This window comes from Ambystoma mexicanum, chromosome 12 (genome assembly GCF_040938575.1).
Source record: "Ambystoma mexicanum isolate Mex_15411 chromosome 12, UKY_AmexF1_1, whole genome shotgun sequence".
NCBI classification, from domain to species: Eukaryota; Metazoa; Chordata; class Amphibia; order Caudata; family Ambystomatidae; genus Ambystoma; species Ambystoma mexicanum.
Genome location: NC_090936.1, coordinates 1,058,053,788 through 1,058,080,820, shown reverse-complemented (window position 1 = coordinate 1,058,080,820; position 27,033 = coordinate 1,058,053,788). Strand labels below are relative to the sequence as shown.

General features: G+C 52.2%; 1 protein-coding gene across 1 annotated transcript in view; it reads left to right on the top strand.

The window, feature by feature from the left end:
• The first annotated feature begins 22,740 nt into the window (after positions 1-22,740).
• The window catches only part of UBE2H (ubiquitin conjugating enzyme E2 H), a 464,913-nt gene continuing 460,620 nt past the window's right edge, over positions 22,741-27,033 (top strand). The window contains exon 1 of the mRNA XM_069629597.1: positions 22,741-23,514. Within this exon, the coding sequence (XP_069485698.1) occupies positions 23,462-23,514 (53 nt within the window). The 5' untranslated portion in view covers positions 22,741-23,461. The remainder of the gene's footprint in view (positions 23,515-27,033) is intronic.

Genomic DNA, 27,033 nt, shown 5'->3' with positions numbered 1-27,033 from the left:
CTAGTCCAAACCGAAGCACCATGTGCTCATCCGCATGACAATTTGCATGTACGGAATTAACGTACAAACCCAAACTTTCCATTAAGCTGAGTCCTCAACCTGAACTCTCGTGTACAGCGACCGGCTTCTTTACTATGGTATGTCAATCTTTGATCTTAAACGGATAGTCCAGTAAAAAATGTTATTTAACAAATAGATAGGCAATATAAAAAAAATAATACTAGCTATTCAAGCTCAAAATTCCCAAAAGCAAGCACATGGGCGCATCCATTTTGTGAAATGGATGCCCGCCTGTGCTGGCTTTTGCTTTTGCAGCACTAATGAAGGAAAAGCCAGCCAGCTGTAGTAAACAAAAGCTACCGCTGGGTGGCTTTTCCTTCATTGGTGCCAGGACTCGGAGGACGCGGACCAGAGACCAGAGCAGGAAAGCTGCAGCTGAATCTCGGTAAGTGCTATTTATTTTTTTTTTTAAATAAGCACTAGCTGCGGTTTTTTTTCTAAGTTTTCCGGCCTGGAGGAGCCCAGAAAACTTAGAAATAAAATCGCAGCTTTAAAAAAGTTGTATTTATGTTTGCGGTCGCTTTTGAAGCGACCGCAAACATAAATACAACGTTGTGTTTGAAAACGCTGCGGTTTTTCTTTCCAAGTTTCTCAGGCTCCTCCGGCTCGGAGGAGCCTGAGAAACTCGGAAAGAAAAACCGCAGCGTTTTCAAACACAACCGTGTTGTGTTTATGCCTGCTGTGGCTATCACTTTGGGTCTCTGGTGCTCTCCCAGGGGAGCACCGGAGACCCAAAGTGAAAGCCAAGGCAGGCAGAAACACAACACGGTTGTGTTTACATGCTGCGGTGTTTCTCCCTACAGCTGATTTCCCATTTGGGGATCTCGGGCTCCCCACGGGGGGCCTGAGAGCCCCAAATGGGAAATGCTAAATGCTGCAGTGTTTCTGCCTAAATCTGCCTTCCCATTTGGGGCTCTCGGGCCCCCCGTGGGGAGCCAGAGACCCCCAAATGGGGAGGCAGATTTAGGCAGAAACACAACCGTGTTGTGTTTCTGCCTGCCTTGGCTTTCACTTTGGGTCTCCGGTGCTGGGAGCACCGGAGACCCAAAGTAAAAGCCAAGGCAGGCAGAAACACAACACAGTTGTGTTTACATGCCGGGGTGTTTCTCCCTACAGCTGATTTCCGATTTGGGGCTCTCGGGCTCCCCACGGGGGGCCCGAGAGCCCCAAATGGGAAATGGTAAATGCTGCAGTGTTTCTGCCTAAATCTGCCTTCCCATTTGGGGCTCTCGGGCCCCCCGTGGGGAGCCCGAGAGCCCCGAATGGGGAAGCAGATTTAGGCAGAAACACAACTGTGTTGTGTTTCTGCCTGCCTTGGCTTTCACTTTGGGTCTCCGGTGCTCCCCTGGGGGAGCACCGGAGACCCAAAGTGATAGCCACAGCAGGCATAAACACAACGCGGTTGTGTTTGAAAATGCTGCAGTTTTTCTTTCCGAGTTTCTCAGTCTCCTCCGAGCCGGAGGAGCCTGAGAAACTTGGAAAGAAAAACCGCAGCGTTTTCAAACACAACGTTGTATTTATGTTTGCGGTCGCTTCAAAAGCGACCGCAAACATAAATACAACGTTTTTAAAGCTGCGGTTTTATTTCTAAGTTTTCCGGGCTCCTCCAGTGCTTATTTTTTTTTTTAATACTTTTTTTTTTCTACTTCTATGTAGCAGATGTATAGTGAGACCTGCGTCCACTGCACACCGTATGATTGAAGCAGCACAGTCATTGGCATATGATTCATACCAACACCAACTGTTTGATTGTGCTATGTTATTACTGTATGACACATATAACTCTGGCAATAGTAATGTACTATATATACGCTCATCCTCTCAAGTATTGCATGCCCCTTACATTGCCCTTAGTCTTACTGTGAGCCTCCTCATATTGCTGGTACAAACTTGCGTACCGCAAGTTGATTCAATACTATCGATAAAAGGAAAATAACTTGTTAACTGAACATAATGAATGCTGATCCTAAGTGGCTGGTGTATAAAGTTACCTTTGTCTCGAACAACGCGCATGCTTGAAGCGGCTCGGACAAATGCATACAAATTATTCCGTCCTTTTGATTGAATGACAATACTGTGTGTCTGGAACGTCTTGCAACGCTAATGTACTGCTATAAGCTCATCATCGCAAGTATTGAGTGCCCCACCGTATAACCCTCTACATGACTGGTATAACCCGCATTACACGCAAATTAAGGCCACTTGCACTACTTGCACTTCCTCCACGTATCAGGACTGAAACGCACACATGGCACTCAACTAACCAGCTTTAGTCACCCCCGCTTGAAGCCACTGGCCGCACAACGCACACTGAAGCACTAGGCTGAAACCTAGTCCCCCACTACAGGCCAACCAAAGATTGCACCCCACATCCAAGATTACATCTTCCCCGCTCTACCCCACCAGTCTACAGCACAAGTCCTGAGCCACATGGGGATGCATAGATTTATCCACCCTACTCAGACCCCTTTAATGCCCCACCATGACCGCCACCCTGCCCAACGCCTGGGACATCGCCACTACAACATTCCTCCCCAGCGCTCACAACACTCATCACAGCACGGTTATCTCAAACCAGCCCATACTCATCTCATACCAGCCCATACCGCCATCCAAAATCCCCAGATCACTGAGATACAGGAACAAACACCTAGCACCCCAAACTCCTTTCCACCTCTGGAAGCACATTCCCAGCACTCACAGCAGCTATGGCCAAAGCCAAAATACAGGGAACACCCGACACTACCCTGCTTAACTGAAAGCAGAAATAAACGCCTAGTATCCCGACTCACACAAACCCCACCCCAAACTCAGACCCCCACCATAATATAGAGGAATCAACGCCTCAACCTAAGAACCACAACCCTCACAATATCACCAGGACTATTGTCCTGGTACTTAACACCATCTCTGTTGGTGGGACCTCACCCTGGCAAGACGACAGATATCACAAGCTCTAACATCTCCATCCCCAAAATGTTGAGCCCGCCTACCCCCATGATCCTATCACGTCAACTACCCCCAGGATCAAAAATGGCAAGCCCAACACCCCTTTCCTCTCAGCTCTCGCAAGTACTCAGCTAAAACGTGCCCTAATTAACGCAAGATCACTCATCAATGATACCATCTCCACCAACAACCTGGACTTCCTAGCTATTACGGAAACCGGGTTACACCCCACAGCCGGCCCACACTCTCCCCGTCCTCTCAGAAGGCTACACCATCCTTAGGAAAGACAGGGTCACCTCCAAAGGAGGGGGGATAGCCCTCATCACGAAAAGCAACCTACAATGCAGGGCTATGCCCAACACAGAAATTCCCTCGAGTGAACTGCTGTCTCTCAAGATCTCGTTATCCCCCAACTCCACCCTCAACATGCACATCATCTGTCGCCCACCAGGACCACTGCAGTTCTTTGAGGAGAGCATCTCTCAACTCCTATCGGCCAACACCAAACTCAAGTCCAAAATCATTATAATGGGAGACTTCAATCTCGGCCTAAACTATCCCGCAGATGCACAGGCATCCGCTATAGAAAACCTGCTAGAGACACAAGGTTTCCAACAGTGAATAACTAGCCCTACACACGTCAATGGGCACACTCTAAACTGGTTGGCAGACTGTAAATGCACCACGACCATCATATCCAACACTCCACGCCCGTGTTCAGACCACAATCTCCTACTCTTCACCATCAATGACATCTCACAAGAGACAAGCACCCACGACCTCATCCAGACCACCTTATCAAGGAATCCTCACTACCTCAAGCCTGACAACCTACTCCCACTTATTACGCTGCTCACCTGAGGCCCTCCCTCCGATCTTATCCCCAAGGTTATGTTCACTCTGTACAACAACACCATCCTCGATGCCATCAATAAAATTGCCCCACTGGGCATGCGCAAACCCAAACCCACCACACACCACAACTCTTGGTACACCCCCAACTCAAAGCACTACGCCTTGAAAAAAGAACAGCCGAAAACACCTGGAAAAGAACCCCCTTGCACGCCAACAAGCAACAATTTGTCACATCGGCCTTAAATTACAAAAAAGCTATCCTCCAATCTAAAGGAAACTCCTACAACCAAAGAATCCTGGAAGCCAAATCGGAGTCCAGAGAACTCTTCCTGATCTTATGGGTGTTAAAATCCCCAAAAGCCCCTCCTGACCACTACATGAAAGACTCACAATGGTGCATCAACGTCCAAGAAGCCCTCCTGGGCAAAGTCACCACACTCCAAAACAAAATTAATATGAAGAAACCCAAGCTGACGCCCTCTCCTAACCACGCGGACCAGGTTCATCCTACCCCACGCCTATCTCTCCCGAAATTCAAATTCACCCCAGTAACCATCCCAGAAACCATCAAAACCCTCCGTGGTCTAAAACCTTCCAAATGTCAAGGTGACAGATGTCCAGCATCCCTCATAAAAGACTTGGCTGAAGATCTGGCCCCTTTTATCACAACACTGATTAACAATAAATGTGCCTGTGAGGATGTGAGGGTGGACGCCGGAGAGCGGGACGCCCGGCCAGAGGAGCCCGCTGTACCGCGGGCGTGTGCGGCGCTGAGGGCGGGCGCCGGGGAGGCGTCCCTGTTAAAGGGAGGTCCTTGTCGGCATCCCGCGACAGTGCTGGCGTTGCAGCCGCAGCGCCGCGTGTGCCCACAGCCGCAGCGCCGCGTGTGCCCACGAGGACCCGGGCCACTAGCGCTGCGGCTGAGCGACCCGCGAACACGGCGTACCTCGGCGGCCTCCGGCGGCGCGCGGCGGCGGGGCGCGGGAATTAGAGAGCCCGGCTCGTGCCGACCGCTCGGCGTCAGAGGTGCGCCAGACACATGGTCAGGAACCAGACAGGGGGGACAAATCAGAACCCCCTCCTTACCTTGAGCAGGGCAGACCCCTAGCAGCAGCATGGGGCCTCGAGCAGGACGGGCCTCCGGGAAGCATACCTCAAGGGAGACACCATGTTTGGGGGGCGGGGCCTATGGAGAGGGCGTGGCTGACAACAGGGAGGGGGAGCCGGAACCAGGCAGCCAAGGTAAAGGAGGAGGAGGGGAGGGGGCAGCTCTATTCATAGAGGGTGGGTGCCTAGAGTCCCCACCAATCGGAAAGGGGGGGAGGGAAGTTGTCCCTGATTGTCCCTTTTTCCCTCCAAGCACCGGGTATAAAAGGGACTGGCCTAATGGCATTTTTGTTGCTTTTTGCAGGGAGAAGGAGAGGCGAGTGAGAGCAACTGGTGGGCCTATCCGGGTCCGTGAGAATAGGAGACACTTCAAGGGAAGAGGAACTCCTGGTGCCTTTTACTCACAGTGAAGTAACTGTGGGGTCAACCTGGAGTCCAACTACCGTGGTTAAGACATTACATTTAACCAGTGTGTAATAAAGGTCTACAAAAAAACTCCACATCGGCTACTGTCCTGATTTCCACAAGTGGCGTAGTCGGCAGGATAAAAGAGAACGCGATGGAGAAAATAATACAGACACTGTCAGAGGGGCAACAACAGTTACAACAGCTCTTCTAACTTCAGGCCCAGCAGGCGGCCGCTGATCGCCAAGCCTTTCAGCAGGCAATACAAATGCAGGGTACCCTGCAGTCCACATCTCAGGACAAACATCAAGAGACGATAAAACACCTGACGGATGCTGTCACCGGCACCCGAAACCAGCCCATGGTCCCTTTCGCAGTGTTGCAGAAATTCAAGGAAGGCGAAGACCCGGCTTTCTTTTTCACCACATTCGAGAGGATCGCCCGAAACGCTCAGTGGCCGGTGGACCGCTGGGGCCAGTATGTCGCTCCCCTTTTGTCTGGCATCATGCAAGGTGCCTACTAGGCAGTTAACCCAAACGGAACCACGCCTTACGCTGAAATCAAAAAGGCAGTATTGGACCGGTTGGGACTTGACGAAGAAGCCTACAGAAAGAGGCTGCGCGACACTAAACTCAAACCGGGGGAGACCCCCCGACAACTCTTCTACCGTGTTAAAGACCTCACCGAGAAGTGGTCACAAGCACCGGGAACAGGCCTCCAAGATGTGTTAGATAAAGTCACCCTCGAGCAGTTCATCGAGGCCCTACCCCCTCCGATGCAAAGATGGGTCCGACAACATCACAGGCCCACCTTATCTGAGGCTGTGGACATAGCGTCAGCCTACCAAAAGGCCGGGGGAGCGGGTAAACCCTTTGGAGTCGGATCTCCCAATCGCAACCCGATGCCACCGTTGGAACCCCTCACAACCAAGAGCCTGCGAGTAGGGCCTCCCAAATGGAGAGCAATGGAAGGACGCGCTTCTGGATCTGAGGAGAAGAGGAGCGGTCCCGACCCGCGGTCCACCCCGTTGTCCACGGGATACCGGCAACCGCAATGTTATGACTGTGGCGAGTGGGGCCATATAGCCCGGTTTTGTCCCCGGAAGAGAGGCACCGAGCCGATGGAGATCGGATTCATGAGGACCGAGCAAGGACCACGATGCCAAGGTCTCTACGAGATGGACGTCCGGGTAGACGGGAACCCGGCCAGGGCCCTACTCGACAGTGGAAGTCGGCAGACGGCGGTACTACCAACCGTAAGTGATTCTCCTTACCTCACCAATGTTAGTATCCCAATTCGATGTATACATGGGGATGTGAGGACCTACCCCATGAAATCCATAACAGTAGAGGTGGGCCCTAACATTGCAGAGATGAGAGCTGCCGTCCTCCCCTCCTTACCCGCCCCAGTGGTGATTAGGACCGATCTGCCCCACTTCCACCAGACTATCAAAGCCCTAGACCAGGGATGGTGGGAAGAAGCACCCTTTGCCAGGGAACCCATCCCCCCGAACACCCAGGGACGAGAGAGACCCGCTAGGAAAAGAAGGGAAGCTCGCCTTGCTAAGTGCGCATCCATGTATGCCACCCAACGGATAGCCTGGAACCCGGAGGACCATGAGGATTCCATCCGGGGAGAAACCTTGACGGACCCTACCTTAACACTTGCCCGCGAAAGAGCCATCACAGATGGGGACCCAGACCTGACCAAGGGAGCCGGTTTTACATCTAGACAGGGCCTGCTCTATCGGGTCTACCAAGAGGAGGGAGGAGCACGAAGGGAACAACTACTCCTGCCCAAAACACACAGGGGCATTGTCCTCCAGTTGGCACATAATCACCCGTGTGGGGGCCACATGGCCTCCCTAAAGACACAGCAAAATATTCTAAAACGTTTCTACTGGCCAGGGGTCTATGGGGAGGTGGCGAAATTCTGTAAGGAATGCAAAATCTGCCAGTTGACGAGTGGGGAAAAGCCAGCCAAGGCACCTCTTCAGCGGATGCCCTTGATCACCATACCCTTTCAAAGGATAGGTATAGATCTGGTAGGCCTGCTCAAACCAGTCAGTCGTGGATATCGATACCTGCTGGTCATTGTGGATTATGCCACCCGGTACCCCGAGGCCTTCCCCCTAAAGGGGACGTCGGCTAACCAGATATGTGACCAACTCATCCCCTACTTCGCACGGGTAGGCCTACCCACCGAAATCCTCACCGATCAGGGTACAAACTTCATGTCGGCTGTCATGCGACAAGTCTGTGAAAGACTACAGATCAGACGGCTGCGTACCTCGGTCTACCACCCCAAACGGATGGGTTGGTGGAGAGGTACAACCAAACGATAAAGAAAATGATGAAGAGGGTAACAGGCCCGGAGGGGAAGGACTGGGATAGAGTCATACCCCTGATCCTAATGGTATTAAGGGACACCCCCCAGTCCTCGACAGGATTCTCCCCGTTCGAGCTGCTGTTTGGAAGGCAGCCCAGAACAATCCTAGATCTGGTCAAGGAGGACTGGGAAAACGCTAAGGAAATGTCCCTCACCGAGTACGCTGAGGACCTTAAGGAACATCTGTCTACTTTGAGGCGACTAGCAGAATCCCATCTAAGTATAGCCCAAGACCGGCAGGAGAAGACATACAACAAGGGCTGTCGCCTAAGAAAGCTAGAACCAGGGGATAAGGTACTGGTGTTGCTACCCACCAGTACGAACAAAATGTTGGCTCGGTGGAGAGGTCCTTATGTGGTGAAGGACGTGGTGGGACCAGTGAATTACCGGATATACCAACCTGACCGAAGCCCATCACATAAGGTCTACCATATAAACCTGCTGAAGAAATGGACCGAGCCTGCCCCGGTCGACATTCTGGCCACTCAGGGTACGGGGGTGATCCACGCAACCGGCCAATTGGATGCGGTGCAGTGGGGTGAAACACTCACTGAACACATGAAGAACGAGATCCTGGAGACGCTCAAACCCCACCGCAACACCTTCTCCCATTTACCTGGAAGGACCAGCCTAATGGAGCATCGTATCGAAACCCTAAACGGACACATAGTCCGGCTGAGACCCTACAGCAGGGATGCACAACTGATTTTGACAGAGGGCCGAAAGTACCTTACATGAGGGCTATAGTGGGCCGAAAAGTAAAAGTGGGCGGGGCGGTAGGCGGGACATGTCAGGAGGCTTTTTCAACCCCCAATTTGTATTAAACACATGGAAAAAGATGTTTTTGAGGGGTAACGATTTTTATTGCATTTCAAACTTACATTTTGTACTACACATTTTCCATTGCTATCATTTATTTCGATTTAGTTATTGTATATCGTCTATTTAATTAAATTATATATATTTTATTGACCCTTGATTGGACATTCCGTTATTTTGGACTGCTATAGTTTGCTGTTTGGGTTACCCAAGAGGAGTATGGCCTTCGTTGAGTCAGGTTTCCTCAAAAAAGCAAAGGATGTACATCTCCTAACTGTGCCTGTTTTAGCTTTATTATTGAGTTCACTCTTGGAGTGCAACACTATGCCCCATGGCTCCCATCCCCAACCAAACACTATGCCCCATGGTCTCCTCACCCCCAACCAAACACTATGCCCCATGGCTCCCATCCCCAACCAAACACTATGCCCCATGGCCCCCTCAACCCCAACCAAACACTATGCCCCATGGGCCCCCTCACCCCCAACCAAACACTATGCCCCATGGGCCCCCTCACCCCCAACCAAACACTATGCCCATTGGGCCCCTCACCCCCAACCAAACACTATGCCCCATGACCCCCACCCCAACCAAACAATATGCCCCATGGCCCCCACCCCCAACCAAACACTATGCCCCCTGTCCCTCACCCCCAACCAAACACTATGCCCCCTGTCCCTCACCCCAACCAAACACTATGCCCCATGGCCCCCTCACCCCCCTCACCCCCAACCAAACACTATGCCCCATGGCTCCCATCCCCAACCAAACACTATGCCCCATGGCCCCCTCACCCCCAACCAAACACTATGCCCCATGGGCCCCCTCACCCCCAACCAAACACTATGCCCCATTGGCCCCCTTACCCCCAACCAAACACTATGCCCCATGGGCCCCTCACCCCCAACCAAACACTATGCCCCATGGCCCCCACCCCCAACCAAACACTATGCCCCCTGTCCCTCACCCCCAACCAAACACTATGCCCCATGGCTCCCTCACCCACCTAACCCCCAACCAAACACTATGCCCCATGGGCCCCTCACCCCCAACCAAACACTATGCCCCATGACCCCCACCCCAACCAAACACTATGCCCCATGGCCCCCACCCCCAACCAAACACTATGCCCCCTGTCCCTCACCCCCCAAGCAAACACTATGCCCCCTGTCCCTCACCCCCAACCAAACACTATGCCCCATGGCCCCCTCACCCCCCTAACCCCCAACCAAACACTATGCCCCATGGCTCCCAACCAAACACTATGCCCCCTGTCCCTCACCACCCAAGCAAACACTATGCCCCCTGCCCCTCACACTCAACCAAACACTATGCCCCATGGCCCCCTCACCCCCCTAACCAAACACTATGCCCCATGGGCCCCCCACCCCCAACCAAACACTATGCCCCATGGCCCCCACCCCAACCAAACACTATGCCCCATGGCCCCCACCCCCAACCAAACACTATGCCCCCTGTCCCTCACCCCCAACCAAACACTATGCCCCATGGCCCCCTCACCCCCAACCAAACACTATGCCCCATGGCTCCCACCCCCAACTTAACACTATGCCCCCTGTCCCTCACCCACCAAGCAAACACTATGCCCCCTGTCCCTCACCCACCAAGCAAACACTATGCCCCCTGTCCCTCACCCACCAAGCAAACACTATGCCCCCTGTCCCTCACCCACCAAGCAAACACTACGCCCCCTGTCCTTCACCCACCAAGCAAACACTATGCCCCCTGTCCCTCACCCCCAACCAAACACTATGCCCCCTGTCCCTCACCCCCCAACCAACACTATGCCCCCTGTCCCTCACCCCCCAACCAAACACTATGCCCCCTATCCCTCACCCCCAACCAAACACTATGCCCCATGGCCCCCTCACCCAAACCAAACACTATGCCCCATGGCCCCCTCACCCCCAACCAAACACTATACCCCAAACACACTCTCAAGCATGCACCCATACAGACCCGAACCCCCACCCCCAACGCAGCACACACATTCTCAAGCATGAACCCATACAGACCCGAACCCCCCGCCCCCAACGCAGCACACACATTCTCAAGCATGCACCCATACAGACCCGAACCCCCCACCCACCAACTCAGCACACACACATGCACCCTTACAGACCCGAACCCCCACCCCCCAACTCAGCACACACACATGCACCCATACAGACCCGAACCCCCCACCCCCCAACTCAGCACACACACATGCACCCATACAGACTCGAACCCCCCCACCCCCCAACTCAGCACACACACATGCACCCGTACAGACCCGAACCCCCCACCCCCCAACTCAGCACACACACATGCACCCTTACAGACCCGAACCCCCCACCCCCCAACTCAGCACACACACATGCACCCTTACAGACCCGGACCCCCACCCCCCAAATCAGCACACACAGACCCGAACCCCCCCAACCCCAACTCAGCACACACACAAACATGCACCCATACAGACCCGAACCCCCACCCCCCCAACTCAGCACACAAAAAACATTCAAATCAAAACATTCATACACATCCGACACCCACCCCCACCCCCGCATCTCAACATACACACAAAATACATTCAAATACAAACATTCACACACATCAGACACACCCCCCACCTCCGCATCTCAACATACACACAAAATACATTCAAATCAAAACATTCATACACATCCGACACCCCCCCCACCCCCGCATCTCAACATACACATAAAATGCATTCAAATTCCAACATTCATACACATCCGACACCCACCCCCGCATCTCAACACACACACAAAATACATTCAAATTCCAACATTCATACACATCCGACACCCCCCCACCCCCGCATCTCAACATACACACAAAATACATTCAAATTTCAACATTCATACACATCCGACACCCCCCCACCCCCGCATCTCAACATACACATAAAATGCATTCAAATTCCAACATTCATACACATCCGACACCCCCCACCCCCGCATCTCAACATACACATAAAATGCATTCAAATTCCAACATTCATACACATCCGACACCCACCCCCGCATCTCAACACACACACAAAATACAGTCAAATCAAAACATTCATACACATCCGACACCCCCCCACCCCCGCATCTCAACATACACATAAAATGCATTCAAATTCCAACATTCATACACATCCGACACCCATCCCCGCATCTCAACACACACACAAAATACATTCAAATTCCAACATTCATACACATCCGACACCCCCCCCATCGCAACATACACACACAAACATAAAGTAAAACAGACCCGACACACAAACGCAAACAGACCACTTACCGGAGACGTGCTGGAAGGCAGGTAAGCGGCAGGTAAGCAGGAAAGCTGGAATCGTACTACGGCTGGCGTGGTCCAAGGCTGAAATGCCTTCCGGCATCAAGCCTTATGGACCACGCCAGCCGTAGTGCTGGCCCTCCATTGGGTCAGCACACACACACTACGTGGCTCGTAGGAGCAACGTGCTGCATGTGTGCTGAGCCAATGACGGCCAGTGTTTTGTCCGGCCCGGAAGACAACAAAGACTTTCCTAATGGAGGGCGGCCGCGGGCCGCCCTCCATTAGGAAAGTCTTTGTGCCTCGCGGGCCGGACAAAAGAGCATGGCGGGCCGCAACTGGCCCGCGGGCCGTATGTTGTGCACCCATGCCCTACAGGATCCCAGAGGCCCGAAGGTTGATCATTAAGAAGGAGATCGAAGAAATGATTAGGTTGGATATTATTGAACCATCAACCAGTGCGTGGTGTTCTCCAATCGTACTCGTACCCAAGCCAGACGGGGCTGTACGATTTTGCATGGACTTTAGGCAGCTCAACATGATATCCCACTACGAGGCCTATCCCATGGCCAGGATGGATGAACTGCTGGAAAGGCTGGGTGCTGCCCGTTACCTCAGTACCTTGGACCTCACCAAGGGATACTGGCAGATCCCACTACGGGAATTTGACAAAGAAAAAACGGCATTTGCTACACCCCAGGGGCTCTTTCAGTATAAAGTACTACCATTCGGGTTGCATGGGGCTCCGGCCACCTTTCAGAGGCTGATGGACGTCCTCCTACAGCCCCACGACCAGTACGCTGCAGCCTACCTGGACGACATTGTGATATACAGCGCATCATGGAGTGACCACCTAACCCATCTACGCGAGGTGGTCGGCACCCTGACCCAGGCCGGACTCCATATCAACCCAGATAATCGGTACTAGGGACCCAGGAAACCAAGTACCTCAGACATATAGTCGGTGGCGGCGTGATTCGACCACAGGTGTCCAAAATCGAGGCTATTCAGGGGATCCCAGTACCAACCAACAGAAAACAAATTAGGGCCTTCTTGGGGTTTATAGGGTACTATAGACGCTTTATTCCCGGTTTTTCTTCCCTGGCTGCGCCGCTGACCGAGGCGTTAAAAATCGGGGGTTGCCCGGACCTGTCGACCAATCACGCAGCCATACTGGCCGTCGAGGGGCTGAAGCGCAGTATATCATCCCACGCGGTGTTGGTATGCCCGGACTTCCGGAAGCATTTCTTCCTGCAGACGGATGCCTCTGGCATGGGGTTGGGAGCGGTCCTGACGCAGGAGGTGGACGGGTTCCTACGACCGATCTGTTTTGTGAGCCGGAAGCTCCTTCCACATGAGTTAGCGTATTCCACTATCGAAAAAGAATGTCTCGCCATTAAGTGGGCGGTGGACTCCTTGCGGTACTACCTACTGGGGAGGAATTTTACGTTGTATACCGACCATGCACCGCTGCAGTGGTTGGCGAGACACAAGGACACCAACCAACGAGTTCTGCGATGGTTCCTGTCCCTCCAGCCCTTCGACTTCGTTACCTTACATAGACCTGCCAGCTTCCAGCTGGTGGCGGATTACTTGTCCAGGAGTTCGATCCGGCCCGACCGGCTTGGATCTGTGGTGGGGGTATGTGAGGATGTGAGGGTGGACGCCGGAGAGCGGGACGCCCGGCCAGAGGAGCCCGCTGTACCGCGGGTGTGTGCGGCGCTGAGGGCGGGCGCCGGGGAGGCGTCCCTGTTAAAGGGAGAGCCTTGTCGGCATCCCGCGACAGTGCCGGCGTTGCAGCCGCAGCGCCGCGTGTGCCCACAGCCGCAGCGCCGCGTGTACCCACGAGGATCCGGGCCACTAGCGCTGCGGCTGAGCGACCCGCGAACACGGCGTACCTCGGCGGCCTCCGACGGCGAGCGGCGGCGGGGCTCGGGAATTAGAGAGCCCGGCTCGTGCCGACCGCTCGGCGTCGGAGGTGCGCCAGACACATGGTCAGGAACCAGACAGGGGGGACAAATCAGAACCCCCTCCTTACCTCGAGCAGGGCAGACCCCTAGCAGCAGCATGGGGCCTCGAGCAGGACGGGCCTCCGGGAAGCATACCTCAAGGGAGACACCATGTTGGGGGGGCGGGGCCTATGGAGAGGGCGTGGCTGACAACAGGGAGGGGGAGCCGGAACCAGGCAGCCAAGGTAAAGGAGGAGGAGGGGAGGGGGCAGCTCTATTCATACAGGGTGGGTGCCTAGAGTCCCCACGAATCGGAAAGGGGGGGAGGGAAGTTGTCCCTGATTGGCCCTTTTTCCCTCCAAGCACCGGGTATAAAAGGGACTGGCCTAATGGCATTTTTGTTGCTTTTTGCAGGGAGAAGGAGAGGAGAGTGAGAGCAACTGGTGGGCCTATCCGGGTCCGTGAGAATAGGAGACACTTCAAGGGAAGAGGAACTCCTGGTGCCTTTTACTCACAGTGAAGTAACTGTGGGGTCAACCTGGAGTCCAACTACCGTGGTTAAGACATTACATTTAACCAGTGTGTAATAAAGGTCTACAAAAAAACTCCACATCGGCTACTCTCCTGATTTCCACAGTGCCTCAAGTGAAGTAGCAGAAAATCTGAAAGAGGCCTGGGTAGTCCCACTCCTCAAAAAATCCATGCTAGACCTCAACGTCCCCACAAACTACCGCCGAATCACTACCAAACCCTTCCTCTCAAAAATACTGGACAGAATGGCCTACCTGCAAATACAAAAATTCCTGGAAACACATAAGCTTCTAGGCCTCAGACAATCTGGCTTCTGTCCAGGCCATGGCACGGAAACCGCCCTCTTGGACCTCGAATTCCAAATGGACTCAGTAAAAGACAATGGTAACATGGCCGCACTGCTACTACTAGATCTGTTGGCAGCCTTCGATCTTGTCCACCATAAAATACTTTGCATACATCTAGGCTCAGACGCCCACTTCTCAGACCAAGCCATAAAATGGGTGGAATTCTTCCTGTCCCACTGTACCATGAGGGTCTTCTCCACCTCAGCAGGAGTGCCCCCACACCAGTCCCATGTGGAGTACCCCAAGGGTCATGCGTCTCACCCACCCTTTACAATGTATTCACCAAACCTTTGTTCGATCTCCTAAATAAACTGGGAGTCATCTACACCAACTATGCAGATGATACTCGGATACTCCTGCCTATCAGGGCAATCACACCCATGACACCAACACCATGAACTAAATCTTTGCAACAATAAACACTTGGATGGCTCAAAATGAACTTTGCCTGAACGACGACAAAACCGAGATTCTCCTCATTGGCAACCAATCTCAGATCAACAGCCTACCCAACTATAAATCTGTCACTATTGACAGCAACACCATTCCCGCATCCAAAGAGGTCGAAACACTAGGTGCGTATCTAGACTCTTCTCTCATGACCAAGCATCACATCGGCAGCACCCTATACAGCCAAACTGATTAATGCCAGAAGACCATTCCTGACCGCTGATAACTAAGTTATGCTAGCCAGAGCACTAATACTTTCTAGAATCGACTATTGCAACTACCTATTTGCATGCTCCAACACCAAAAATATCAAAAAACTTTAAACAATTGAAAACAATGTAATGCGAGCAGCGCTCAATATTCCAAGAAGGGATCACATCTTGGCAGACAGACGCAAACTCCACTGGTTGCCAATAGGAGAGCGCATAACGTTCAAAATCCTATCCCTTACACACAAGTGCCTAGCTAACAGTGTCGCCATGCCAGCTACTTGTCTATCCTGATCACCTAGTGCCAGTCCTCCAGAGCTGCATACTCCTCCTGCCTGGACATCCTGCGCTTCAAGCGGCTAAAAGCAGGAGGCAGCAGCGGTTGCTGCAAAACTCTGGAATGCCATGCCTCTAGAATTAAGATCTAACCCCTCCCTCTGGTTGTGGTGTCACGTGCCCTTACGCAGAGGGTCACGTGACGCGGAAGGATTAAAGGAATCACCGGAACTGGCGTGACAACGCCAGTCCGGGTTTAAGCATCGCAACAACGAGTCGTGTTTTATTGCGCTGCGGCTGTTCCCGCGCAGCGCCCCTGTACCGGCCCGCCCGCGCCTACCAGTCGGGGCCAGGCCATAACACGAACATCACACTGGCGACAAAGTTAATTTACGAACCCGACGCGGACCCGCGCCTCCTCCTCACACGGAGCCGCGCACCAACGCCCGCACCGGCGCAACACCCCGGACACAGCCGCGAGCTGCGGATGTCACGCAGCTGAACATAACGCTGTGCACAAGTTGGTCGAAGCCCCGCAAATGCTCAAGACAGGGGCTCCCACACGCAGCAAGGATAAGGCCGTTTAACGCTCCTCCTGCACCTCCTGGAGAAGTCTGGCGGATCAAAGCAGGTACTGCGCAGCTGTATACAGGCCGGCCGCGCTGGCCCCTGCGATACTAAAGTGTCACTCTCTGCACCGCCACCCGAGGCCCACGCCCCAACGCTAGGAAGAACACGCAGAAAACTGACATGTCCAGCCCAAGCACCAGCCCCGGGAGGACCAGCATGAGTCCATCCTCCAGGAGGAGCCTCTCCAATGAACACCCCGACCCAACACAGACATCATTCATGCCGCCGTTTGACCCATTCACCACGGGCGCTGCCATTAGATGGGAAATCTGGCTCCAACAATTTGAGATGCACCTCGAAGCCAGAGATATTACCATGCCAAAGAAGATGCGCACTTTCCTCCTACTCAACATCGGAGCAGCGGCCCTGCGCCTCTTCAATGCCACACCTAACCACGGCAACGCAGACAACTATGACGCAGCGAGATCTGCACTCACAAACATGTTCAAACCCGATCTCAACCCAGACTACGAACGTTTCCACTTTTGCATGGCGAGGCAGCGGGAGAAAGAGACAGTAGACAAATTTCACGCTCGCCTTCGCGAAATGGCTGTAGGCTGTGAGTTCCCGGACGAAGAATTCGCCATCCGTCTCCAGATCATCAACGGAATATCCTCTGAAAAACTGAGAAGGGCCATACTATCGGAACGAAACATACGTCGGTCGCGCATCCTCGAAATGGCGCGCCTCCGCGAGCAAACGGAGGACCAGGTAGCGGTAATGGAAGCAGCAATCCAGAAACTACCATTAGACAGCCCTGGACCCGCGGAGGACATAGCAGCTATCTCCAGACGCCAGAACATTCGCACGAGGCAAGATTGGAAGCCCCACCCATCACAGGGGCGGGACAAGAGCTGCAAATGGTGCGGAGGCCCGTGGCACAAAGGCGATTCCTGCCCCGCATGGGGGTCCACGTGCAGGAAATGCAATCGCTTCAACCACTTTGCCGCGGTCTGCCTGAACCCGCCTGACAAAGACTCTGCCCCGCGCCAGACGCAAGAACGCCGGAAAAAGTTTGCGCCCAGAGAATCCTCCCACCAACAAGCACGCAAAGGAAAAGCCAGGGCCGTCAACGAATCCCAAAGGTCCCCAGGCTCGAGCGACAGCGACGACAGCGACAGCAGCACGTCCCCGGAAAGGAAAGACAAAGGAAGACGGAAAAAGGGAAGCAGACGAGTACACCGCATACACCTCATATCTGCAGTAGAACCACATCGGTCACGACAGAGGAAAAGACCGTCGTGCACCGTTCTCTCCAATGGAGAACCACTGAAAGTGGTCATCGACACTGGCGCAACAGTGAACGTTATGCCAGTGGCAGCATTCAACGGACTTCACCCGAAACCCAACCTCCAACAGAAGAAAGTCAGGCTATATGCCTACGGATGTAAGAAACCCCTCCCCGCGCGAGGGTCGTTCAAGTCAAACTTCGCCCACGAGGACACCAACTGCCGTGCACGCATATATGTAGTGGACGCCGGCTGTGAGACGCTACTGAGCTGCAGAACAGCAGAGAAGCTGAAGCTAATACATTTCGCCTTCAGCCTCCAACACGACGAACTCAGCAACCTACTAAGACGACACAGAAAGCTATTCCAGGGCATCGGGTGCCTCAAGGGGAGAACCATCAAGCTTCACATAGACCCCACCATTGAACCAAAAGCAGTTCGACACAGACGGATCCCATTCCACCTGAGAGGCGCAGTAGAAAAAGAACTGGCCAAGCTCGAAGAAGAAGGGATCATTGAGAAAACATCCGGACCAACTCCGTGGGTCTCACCCATGGTTGTAGCACAAAAACCCAAACAGCCGAACGCAGTAAGAATATGCATAGATATGAGGCTTCCCAACGTAGCGATTGGGAGAGAACGCCATGTAACCCCCACGATCGATGAACTCATCGTAGACCTCACCGGAGCAACAGTCTTCAGTAAACTTGACCTCAGATCAGGCTATCACCAGCTAAGACTATCCAAAGAGTCAAGATATATTACCACCTTTTCGTCTCACCTCGGCCTGATGAGGTACAAACGGCTCAATTTTGGAATATCTTCTGCCGCAGAAGTGTTCCAACATGAAATCCGCAAACTCATCAAGGGATTAGAAGGAACCACCAACATCAGCGATGACATCCTTGTATACGCCCCAAACAAAAGTGAGCACCATCGACGCCTAGCGGCAGTCCTGAAAAGGCTCGAAGAAGCAGGCCTGACACTCAACGCAGAGAAGTGCGAATTCAGCAGGAGTGAACTATGCTTCTTTGGCTACATATTCAGCGCGGAAGGAGTATCCCCCGACCCGTCAAAAGTGCGAGACATAAAGGACTCCAAAGCACCACAATCAGCCTCCGAAGTGAGAAGTTTCATGGGGATGGCAACCTACTGCGCACGCTTTATCCCTGACCTCGCAAGCATTGCGAGCCCGCTCAGAGAGCTAACAAAGAAAGACCAGAAGTGGGAGTGGACTGCAGCTCATCAACAAGCGTTTCAACAAATCAAGGACACTCTATCTGCCTCCACCACCATGGCCTTCTTCAACATAGAAATGCAGACTGAACTCCTCGTTGATGCCAGCCCAGTTGGCCTAGGGGCAGTGTTGACCCAAACGGATAACGAAGGCAAAGTGTTCCCCATCGCATTTGCCAGCAGAGCACTCACAAAACCCGAACAGAACTATGCACACATAGAGAAGGAAGCTCTAGCCATCTTGTGGGGATGCCGCCATTTCAAAGTGTACTTGCTAGGCAAGCAGGCGAAAGTGTTCACAGATCATAAACCCTTGATCCCGATCTTCCGAGGCTCTGCCCCCCACCCACCTGCACGCATAGAAAAATGGATGCTGCAGTTACAACCGTACAACATCGAGGTGGAGTATCGCCCAGGACCGGACAACCCGGCAGATTACCTGTCCCGTCACCCGAGGCCAGCTACCGACAGTGAACAACACCACGCGAAGGAGACCGATGAGCATGTCTGTCACGTAGTTGCCTGCGCAAGACCGAGAGCCCTGACACTGCAGGAAGTGGTGCGCGAGACAGAGGAGGATACCGTCCTACAGCACACAGCCGCAGCCATCCATTCCGGCAATTGGAAAAACTATCTCATGTCAATAGCCCAACGCACAACATCGGCACAGACCAAACTCAGAGCGCTGTTCGGGATCAGACACGAACTCTCAATAGCCCCAGAAGGGGTGCTGTTAAAGGGGCACCGAATCATACTACCAGAGTCCCTGGAGGAAAGAGCTCTCAAGTTAGCCCACAGCGGGCACCAAGGGATCGTAAAGTCAACAGCATACCTCAAGTCTAGGATGTGGATGCCGAACATGCAGCAAAGAGTAGTGGAGTTAGTAGAATCCTGCGCAGCCTGCCAAGCATCCAGGAGGCCCGAAAACCCTGAACCAATCAGCAGTGTCCCGAGGAGCTGCACACGCTGGGACGCAGTCAGCATGGACCACTGCACCATTGCCGGAGAAGGTTACCTGTTCGTGATAATCGACGAGTTTAGCAGATATCCGGAAGTAGAGCACGTAGCCTCTACTAACGCCGAAACCACCATCCACGCACTGGAGAAGATATTCGCTACTCATGGAATTCCGAGGAAAGTAAAAAGCGACAACGGGCCCTCCTTCACCAGTCAGGAACTACGCGAATACTTTAAAGAAGTGAACGTCAAACACCAGCGGATCACCCCGAGATGGCCCCAAGCGAATGGAGATGCTGAGCGATTCATGGGGTCGCTCAACAAAGTCATCAGAATTGCCAAGGAACAAGGGCACCCGTGGCTGAAGACTGTATATCGGTTTTTGAGGACACACAGACAAACCCCGCACTCAGCCACCGGGATCAGCCCCGCCGCCCTCATGCTCGGGGTACCCATACAAGCGGAACTCCCCGTACACCCCCACTGGACAGCCCCAGAACCTGACATCCCAGCAATAGATGCCAGACAGCTAAGGCAGAACGAACAAGAGAGCATCGCCAGGCGAGCCTGCCACCGAGAACTGACCCCAGGAGACACCGTCATCGTCAAGAACCGCGCACCGCCCAAGAAGATGTCCCTAAACTTCGAAGTGCGACCATGGACAGTCAGTACGACCAACCACAGCATGGTCACCGCCACCCGAGGGGGAGAAACCGTGACAAGAAATGTGTCGCACTTCAGGAAAGTACCTCCGGAAATGTGGGAAGAACCGTCAACGCCCCCGAGAGAAGACGAAGGAGAAACGCCGCGGACACCTCAAGGACCGACACCACCGGGTAGTCTGGCCACACCAGGAGATCTAGACAGACCGCACCCGCCTGATGAGAGAACCGAAGCGGAAGCCACCAAGAAAGACATGCCCAAGGAAAGAAGCACCCGCTACCGTCTGAGAGAAAAACCCAAACCGTCATGCCGCCTCCAGGGGTATGTAGTAGACGGAGTCTATCGTCAGACACCCACGCCGAGATGAACCCTGAAAGCAGTGAATGAAAGCGGGTGCATTATATTGTGTATTACTTCGTAGGTCGTATCAGTTTACAATAGTTGTTGTTAATTGCTGTTGTTGTTAATTGCTGTGCATATATATCTCCAAGTTGGGGAGGAATGTGGTGTCACATGCCCTTACGCAGAGGGTCACGTGACGCGGAAGGATTAAAGGAATCACCGGAACTGGCGTGACAACGCCAGTCCGGGTTTAAGCATCGCAACAACGAGTCGTGTTTTATTGCGCTGCGGCTGTTCCCACGCAGCGCCCCTGAACCGGCCCGCCCGCTCCTACCAGTCGGGGCCAGGCCATAACACGAACATCACACTGGTCATTCCGTAAAGCACTGAAAACATGGCTTTTCAACCAAGGGAACTAGATTCTCTGTACTACCTCACTGCGCTCCTTAACGTGTCCCCATGCATCACACACCCTACTGCTTCTACATCATAGCTCAAGATAGTCACTGTAAATGATATAAAATGCAACCACTATGCTTGTAACCAGCGCCTAGATGCCCGCAAGCTAAGTGTACTTAACAAATGCCTAAATAAATTAATACATGTAAATATGTCCCCGGTTCTCCCAGAGGCCCCCCTGCTTTCTGTTTTTTTTTGGAAGGTTCCACGTGCTGAAGCGTGGCTTTACCGGCATGCGGGCACCGCGGAGGTGCAACACACCAGCACATGGGCGGGCCCACCAGGACGGGAGACCAACACGGCACAACGAGTCCCGAAAGCACCCTCATCGCCAGTTGTTGAGCGGCTCCCCGGGCACCGGGAGCCACAAAATAACTACGCCAGCTGTCTGTAAGGTACAGTGGGAGTGTCTACCCTGAGGGCAGGAAGACCTCCCTATTAATTCACACAGACGGTCAGCGTCATAACATCTATGTCTTGTTGTTCATGGTTTGTAAAGTTCGTTGAACATGCTATTCTCACATTTAAGAGAGGCATAATACTTTGCCTCCATGTCTTTAATAGAATCATGACTTTCCAGAACGTTGGTATGGAATATCTGTATTCTTGGAGATGGACACTGAGAGATGGGTGTGATGGCTATGCCTCTCTGAACTCTGAATTTCAGCCCCTTGGTTTATCTGAAATGTTCAGCAATGTAATGCAGACCAGTTTATCAATTGAAATGCTAAGAACTGTAAGCGAGTAGAAGAAGAGTGAGCCGTAAACAATGAAAATCTTCCTTCTTGAATACAAACTGCTTTAGGGAATATCGGTTTCCCAGGGGCTGCGCTCCAGGATATTCAAAGTAACTTGTTCAAAGATGGCTACCCGAATTACGTGTCTTTACAGAAAGTGGTACCAATAAGCCACACGAAAACATAGAGGCAGTTTACGGCCATTTTCAGCTTTGAATGGTTCCTGGTCAATCTACGGGGAGCGCTTCTAAATTGTTGATTGCAAAAAGAAGTGTACAACCTATTTAGAAATATAATGTATACATCAATTAACATTCATAAAACGATGCTTTCCTGAATATTTTAAAATATTTCAATTGAAAATAATTATATTTCAAATATATTTGTACAAGAAAAGTTCAAATGTATTGATACAATTCTGTTCCTTATTAGTTATAGTATCATTTTCCAGGATTTTATGTGGGATGTATATTTAAATGAAACGGACTATGTGTAATTCCAAGATGGCCGCCTGATTTCCGTGTGGCTGATGATCGCGTTAAGCAATCGCCACACGAATGTCTTTCTTCGTTGTCCATGATAGTTCAGTGTTTTTACTGTACCTGGTTGTTGTTGCACTATGTACGCTCAATATATGGCGCAGTATATTGTATTGTTGGAGTACTTCTGGCAGCGCTTCATCCCACCGCCTAGGCATTTTCAGTCACGCTTTACTGATCATCATGTTTCAGTATCTTGGCTTAGTGGACTACAACTCCCATAGTGCCACGGGAAAGCAGTACACGTCACTATTGGTGACGTTTCCGCAGGGGGCGGGGGTAGCGGAGGGGAGTTTGGGGCTGGTGCTGTCCAGAGACAGTCAGAAGCAGCAGAGGGAGACGGGCAGCAGCGCTGGTCAGAGACAGTGCGAGCGGGGGTTGGCCCGGGGCCTGTGGCAGCGGCGCGGGCACTAGGGTGAGGGGTGGGACGTGACAGCGTGGGGTTCCGGAAATCAGGAGGCTGCACATCACCAGGGCCATTGGCACCTCTAGGGACAGTGGCAACACCAGGGACCCGTACAGCATTTGGGGCCCAGACTACCAAAGAACAGAGGCCGGTGACAGCTCAGAGGGCCCTCAGCGACAGTAGAGGCCCAAGGCCTGTGACACCCCCGGGAGGGGCTGCTCCCATGGGTCCCTGATTTTTGGAGCCCTTATTATTTTTGCCTAGGTGTGGCTTGTTTCATGTTGCACCCCTTGACTTTCCTAAAGGAGCCCCATCATTTATTGTGGGACTCCCATTTGTGCTGAAATCCCCATATGTTTTAGTTGAGCTCTGGGAGCTCTGTTATTTTCTTTGGGGACACCTGTTCTTTCCCCGCAGCCAGACAGCTTCGTTCCAAGGAGGATTGGTGGTTTTGGGGGCCCTGCTAACTTGTAAGGGCCCCACTGTTTGCTTTGGCCTTGAAGCCCTCCCTCCTAGGAGACCAAGGGGGAGACAGACACCGGAGGTGGAGACCCCCTCTCTCAGGGGCAGAGTAACCAGGAGCCAGCAGGAAGAAAAGTGGGCACCATGTCTTCACCCAGTCCGGGCAAGAGGCGGATGGACACCGATGTGGTCAAACTGTATCCTTCCACAGTTTTTTGGGTGGGTGGCAGTGCAGCTGAACTGCTCGGGGAGAGTGTGTCTGCTGCTCTTATTAACCATTCCTATATGACTTGGTGGTGATGGGCCTTGCTCTCCCACGCTACACACTTTACCAATGTGACACTATCTCAACTTGTAACCGTTTGGCTGCTGGGGAAGTGATCGGCAAGGTGCAGGCAGGCCTTCCACGGCAGTCCCATTGGACCACTAACGGAAACAGTGTGTGGCAATTGCCAAATATATGGCAGTTGTGATATATCACATACGATTTTTTTTCTGGGCCACCGTTTGAGCCCCTAGCACCATGGTACTCAAATGAGTGCCCTGCTTTATACATTGATAAGTGTTTCCCCTCCCCCTTAAATCATATAGACAGAGCCACGTCTGTTCCAAGCTCCTTAAGCGGGGAGGGGATTTCGTGGTGAGTTTAGTGAGCTCAGCATGTGCCAAGGTCTACCTTGGAATGATCTGTTTCCTTGGACTCAGGGGCCTGCTTCACCATGGGGGCTGATATACCATAATTTGTATTTGCTTGTCTGCTGTTTAGACTTGGGAGATCATCACGTTATTCATTGAGCCCAATACTAAAAGCGGTTTAACGTCTCCATTTGTTGTAGTGCAACCTGGTGGCCCGTTTATATTTTATTTGGATTTCATAGTGAATGGATTAGTTCGGGGGGGGGGGGTGGTATTTTAATTTAGACAATTGTGTAACCGGGGTATTTGTATATCGTTATTTTGGGGAAACTGTCAACGCACCCCTCTACCCGTTGTCTTAACCACGGGACCCTACTCTTTACCTTCAGGCTAAAGCAACGCTGCCCTGTTGCATTGTTTAATAAAAACGGGTGTCTTTTTATCAGCTGGGTTTTTCCTTCTGGTTGGAATGTTTTGTCTCCAGTTGGTGTTCTGCTTCACCGTGAAATTCCGGAAGGTTCTCCCTTCATCGTCATAGATCTGTTGCAAAGACACACATAATAGTGCCAATTTTGGATGGACTGTCCCGCATGACCCCTCCCACAGTGTATTTTCAGAGTGCCAACGTAGCATAGTCTCAATCCAAAAGATCATTTACATGTCTAAAGGGGGGGAGGGACGGGGCAGTTTAACGTCGACTGATGTTTATTATCTACAACTGTGTGGCTGGCCTCTGGTGAATGCCTGCTCCAGTTTAACCTGTAAACAAATAGATTTTCTGCCATGACACCCAACCCGCAGGAGAAAGGAACAAGGTTTCTAATTGAGGCGATTGCTGCTTTGTCTGTATTGTGTGGCTTACTTTTCTATGAGGCAAACGCGACCCCTTTTTTTCTCAAGCAGAAACATGTAAACAATGACCACCCCCAGGATTGATTGGTTAAGGGGTGAAATTAATCTATGTTCAGATTAAAACCGCATCTGCGTGCCCATTCTGACAGATTTTGACAGGCGATGGTTTGTCAAACGTATTTCTGATATGTTCATGTAGTGTTAAGAAAACCTAGGAAATGCCACCCCGCTGTGCAGAAGGAATCGAGCTATTAATATCTTGGTTTAGCACTGCATCTGTGGCCCTCGGAAGCCATACTATCTGGGGGTTTTGCACGCAGGAGAAAATGCTGGAAAATAACCTCTGTCGAGAGCGAAGCAGGGGGAAAGGCCGCAGTTGACCTGCTAGAAGCTCGCTCCTTTGTTCCCTTATAGCAGTTGCCAGATAGATTAGGTAACCTACTTCACAGGGAGGGGGTGCCACCTCCCAGCAGTCTGTGTATGTACATTCATCACTTTTCTATCCAAGCCTCGTATTTACGTTCACGGAGTCCAAACCTGTAATGTCGGCCCTCCAGAAGGCAGGCTGACAGTTTAACCCTATCGGAATGAAAGTGGAAAATAATTATTTTTTCCGATTTCGTTTAAAATTGGCTGGCCTATTATTAATTTTTTTAACAATGTTTAGTTGTCGTGTTCCAGTGGGGGCTGGGGAGAGGGAGGGTGGAGGCAAAGTTTCGAAGTTGTTTTTCTGTCTGGTTTGCTCCCCCTCCCCCATTCTCTCCGGTTTCCAGTGTTTCTTCTCCGCCCTCTTCCCTTGTCCTTTCACAGATTGCATTTTAAGATCTCATTTATTTTCTGTTGCAGCGAATCGCTCTTTTCTCCAACGGGTGGGCTCGAACGATTTTTTTTGGTGGGGGCGGAATGGGGGTCTCCGGCTTCATGTTCCAGTTTAATGGGCCAGGGCGAGAAGGGCGCCTGTAGTTACTTTGCTCTTTCTTCCGTTCCAGAAAGGGGGGTTGTCTGCTGCCTAGTATTCACCCCCTTACCCCCACTTAGCTCCTATGCCCTGGCCTCCCGGAAATGCCTGGTAGCTTTCCTTGTAGGGGCAACAGCTGACGGCAGGAAACACTTGCTTTAACCCTCACTACCGGGCTGCTGTTTTTGTCTGAACTTTTTTCCTTTTGGGATATTTGCCCCACCCCCGAAATCCACACGAAACCTTTCCTGGCCCAACTCTGTAGCTTTAACTCTTTAGATTCGATTGTCTCATACTCCTTTGGTGAAGTTGTCATTATGTGTATTGCGGGCCTTGTTTTGTTTTATTTTTGTTTTAGCAGTTGAGGAAAGCCGTCAACAATTGAAACCTTGCCCCAAAGGCTCTCACTCTGGCTTGGTATTCCACGACTACGTATGAATGGGTTATTTGGGGTGAGGGGCTTCTCTGCTTGCTCTCGTGCATTTGCATGCTGTGGTGTTTTAGCATCAAGTCAGGGTTTACCTGTACCCTTTTGCCATTGTAAAGGTCAGTGTTAAAGTTGAGTGTAGCCCCTTCAACCTATTCAACCTTCCACTACTACTGAATGGGGTCTGGAGATTACTGTTTGAGCAAAAACTCTCCCAGGGGCAATGCCTGGGGTCCGGCTTCCTGCTTCTGATTGGCTGCCGTGTTACTACCCGGAAGGAGGGAGAAAGGCGTGGCCAGTGAACAGCTGATAGAAGTGACAAGAGCATGCTTCTTCCAGCCGCGAAAGAGGAGTGGGGGCCAGGGGAGCGCAGGGGGCGGAGGCTGCCTGCACAAACATTGTGCACAGCCATAATAAGGCACAGCCTGAAGTGCAGCTCTGCTGGCACATAATGCTCAGAGCTGGGAGGCTGCAGGCGGACAGCATGCGCTTTAATCTGAAGGTGCTCCGCCGAGGCTGGTCGCTGTCATTTAGATGACAGCTACTGTGGGATTACAGCCTCAGATGTCCTGTCAGAATAGTAGTTGTGGTTGGGCGGGATGTTTCACGTGACATCCGTAGCCTTACACGTTTTGAAATTGATGGTGCGTATTCTACAAACCAAGCGGGCATGTTGTAAAGTAATAGGTTTCAATAAACTCGCACCCTAAAATTAATCCTCAGACTTCTTCGCCCATGACGCGCCCTTCCTATTGCTCTAGTCTAAGAGAACCTGTTTTTGCCATACTTGGATTACGTTCCCATGTTCTTTGTTGATGGAAAAAATAATTCCAGTCTCCAGTG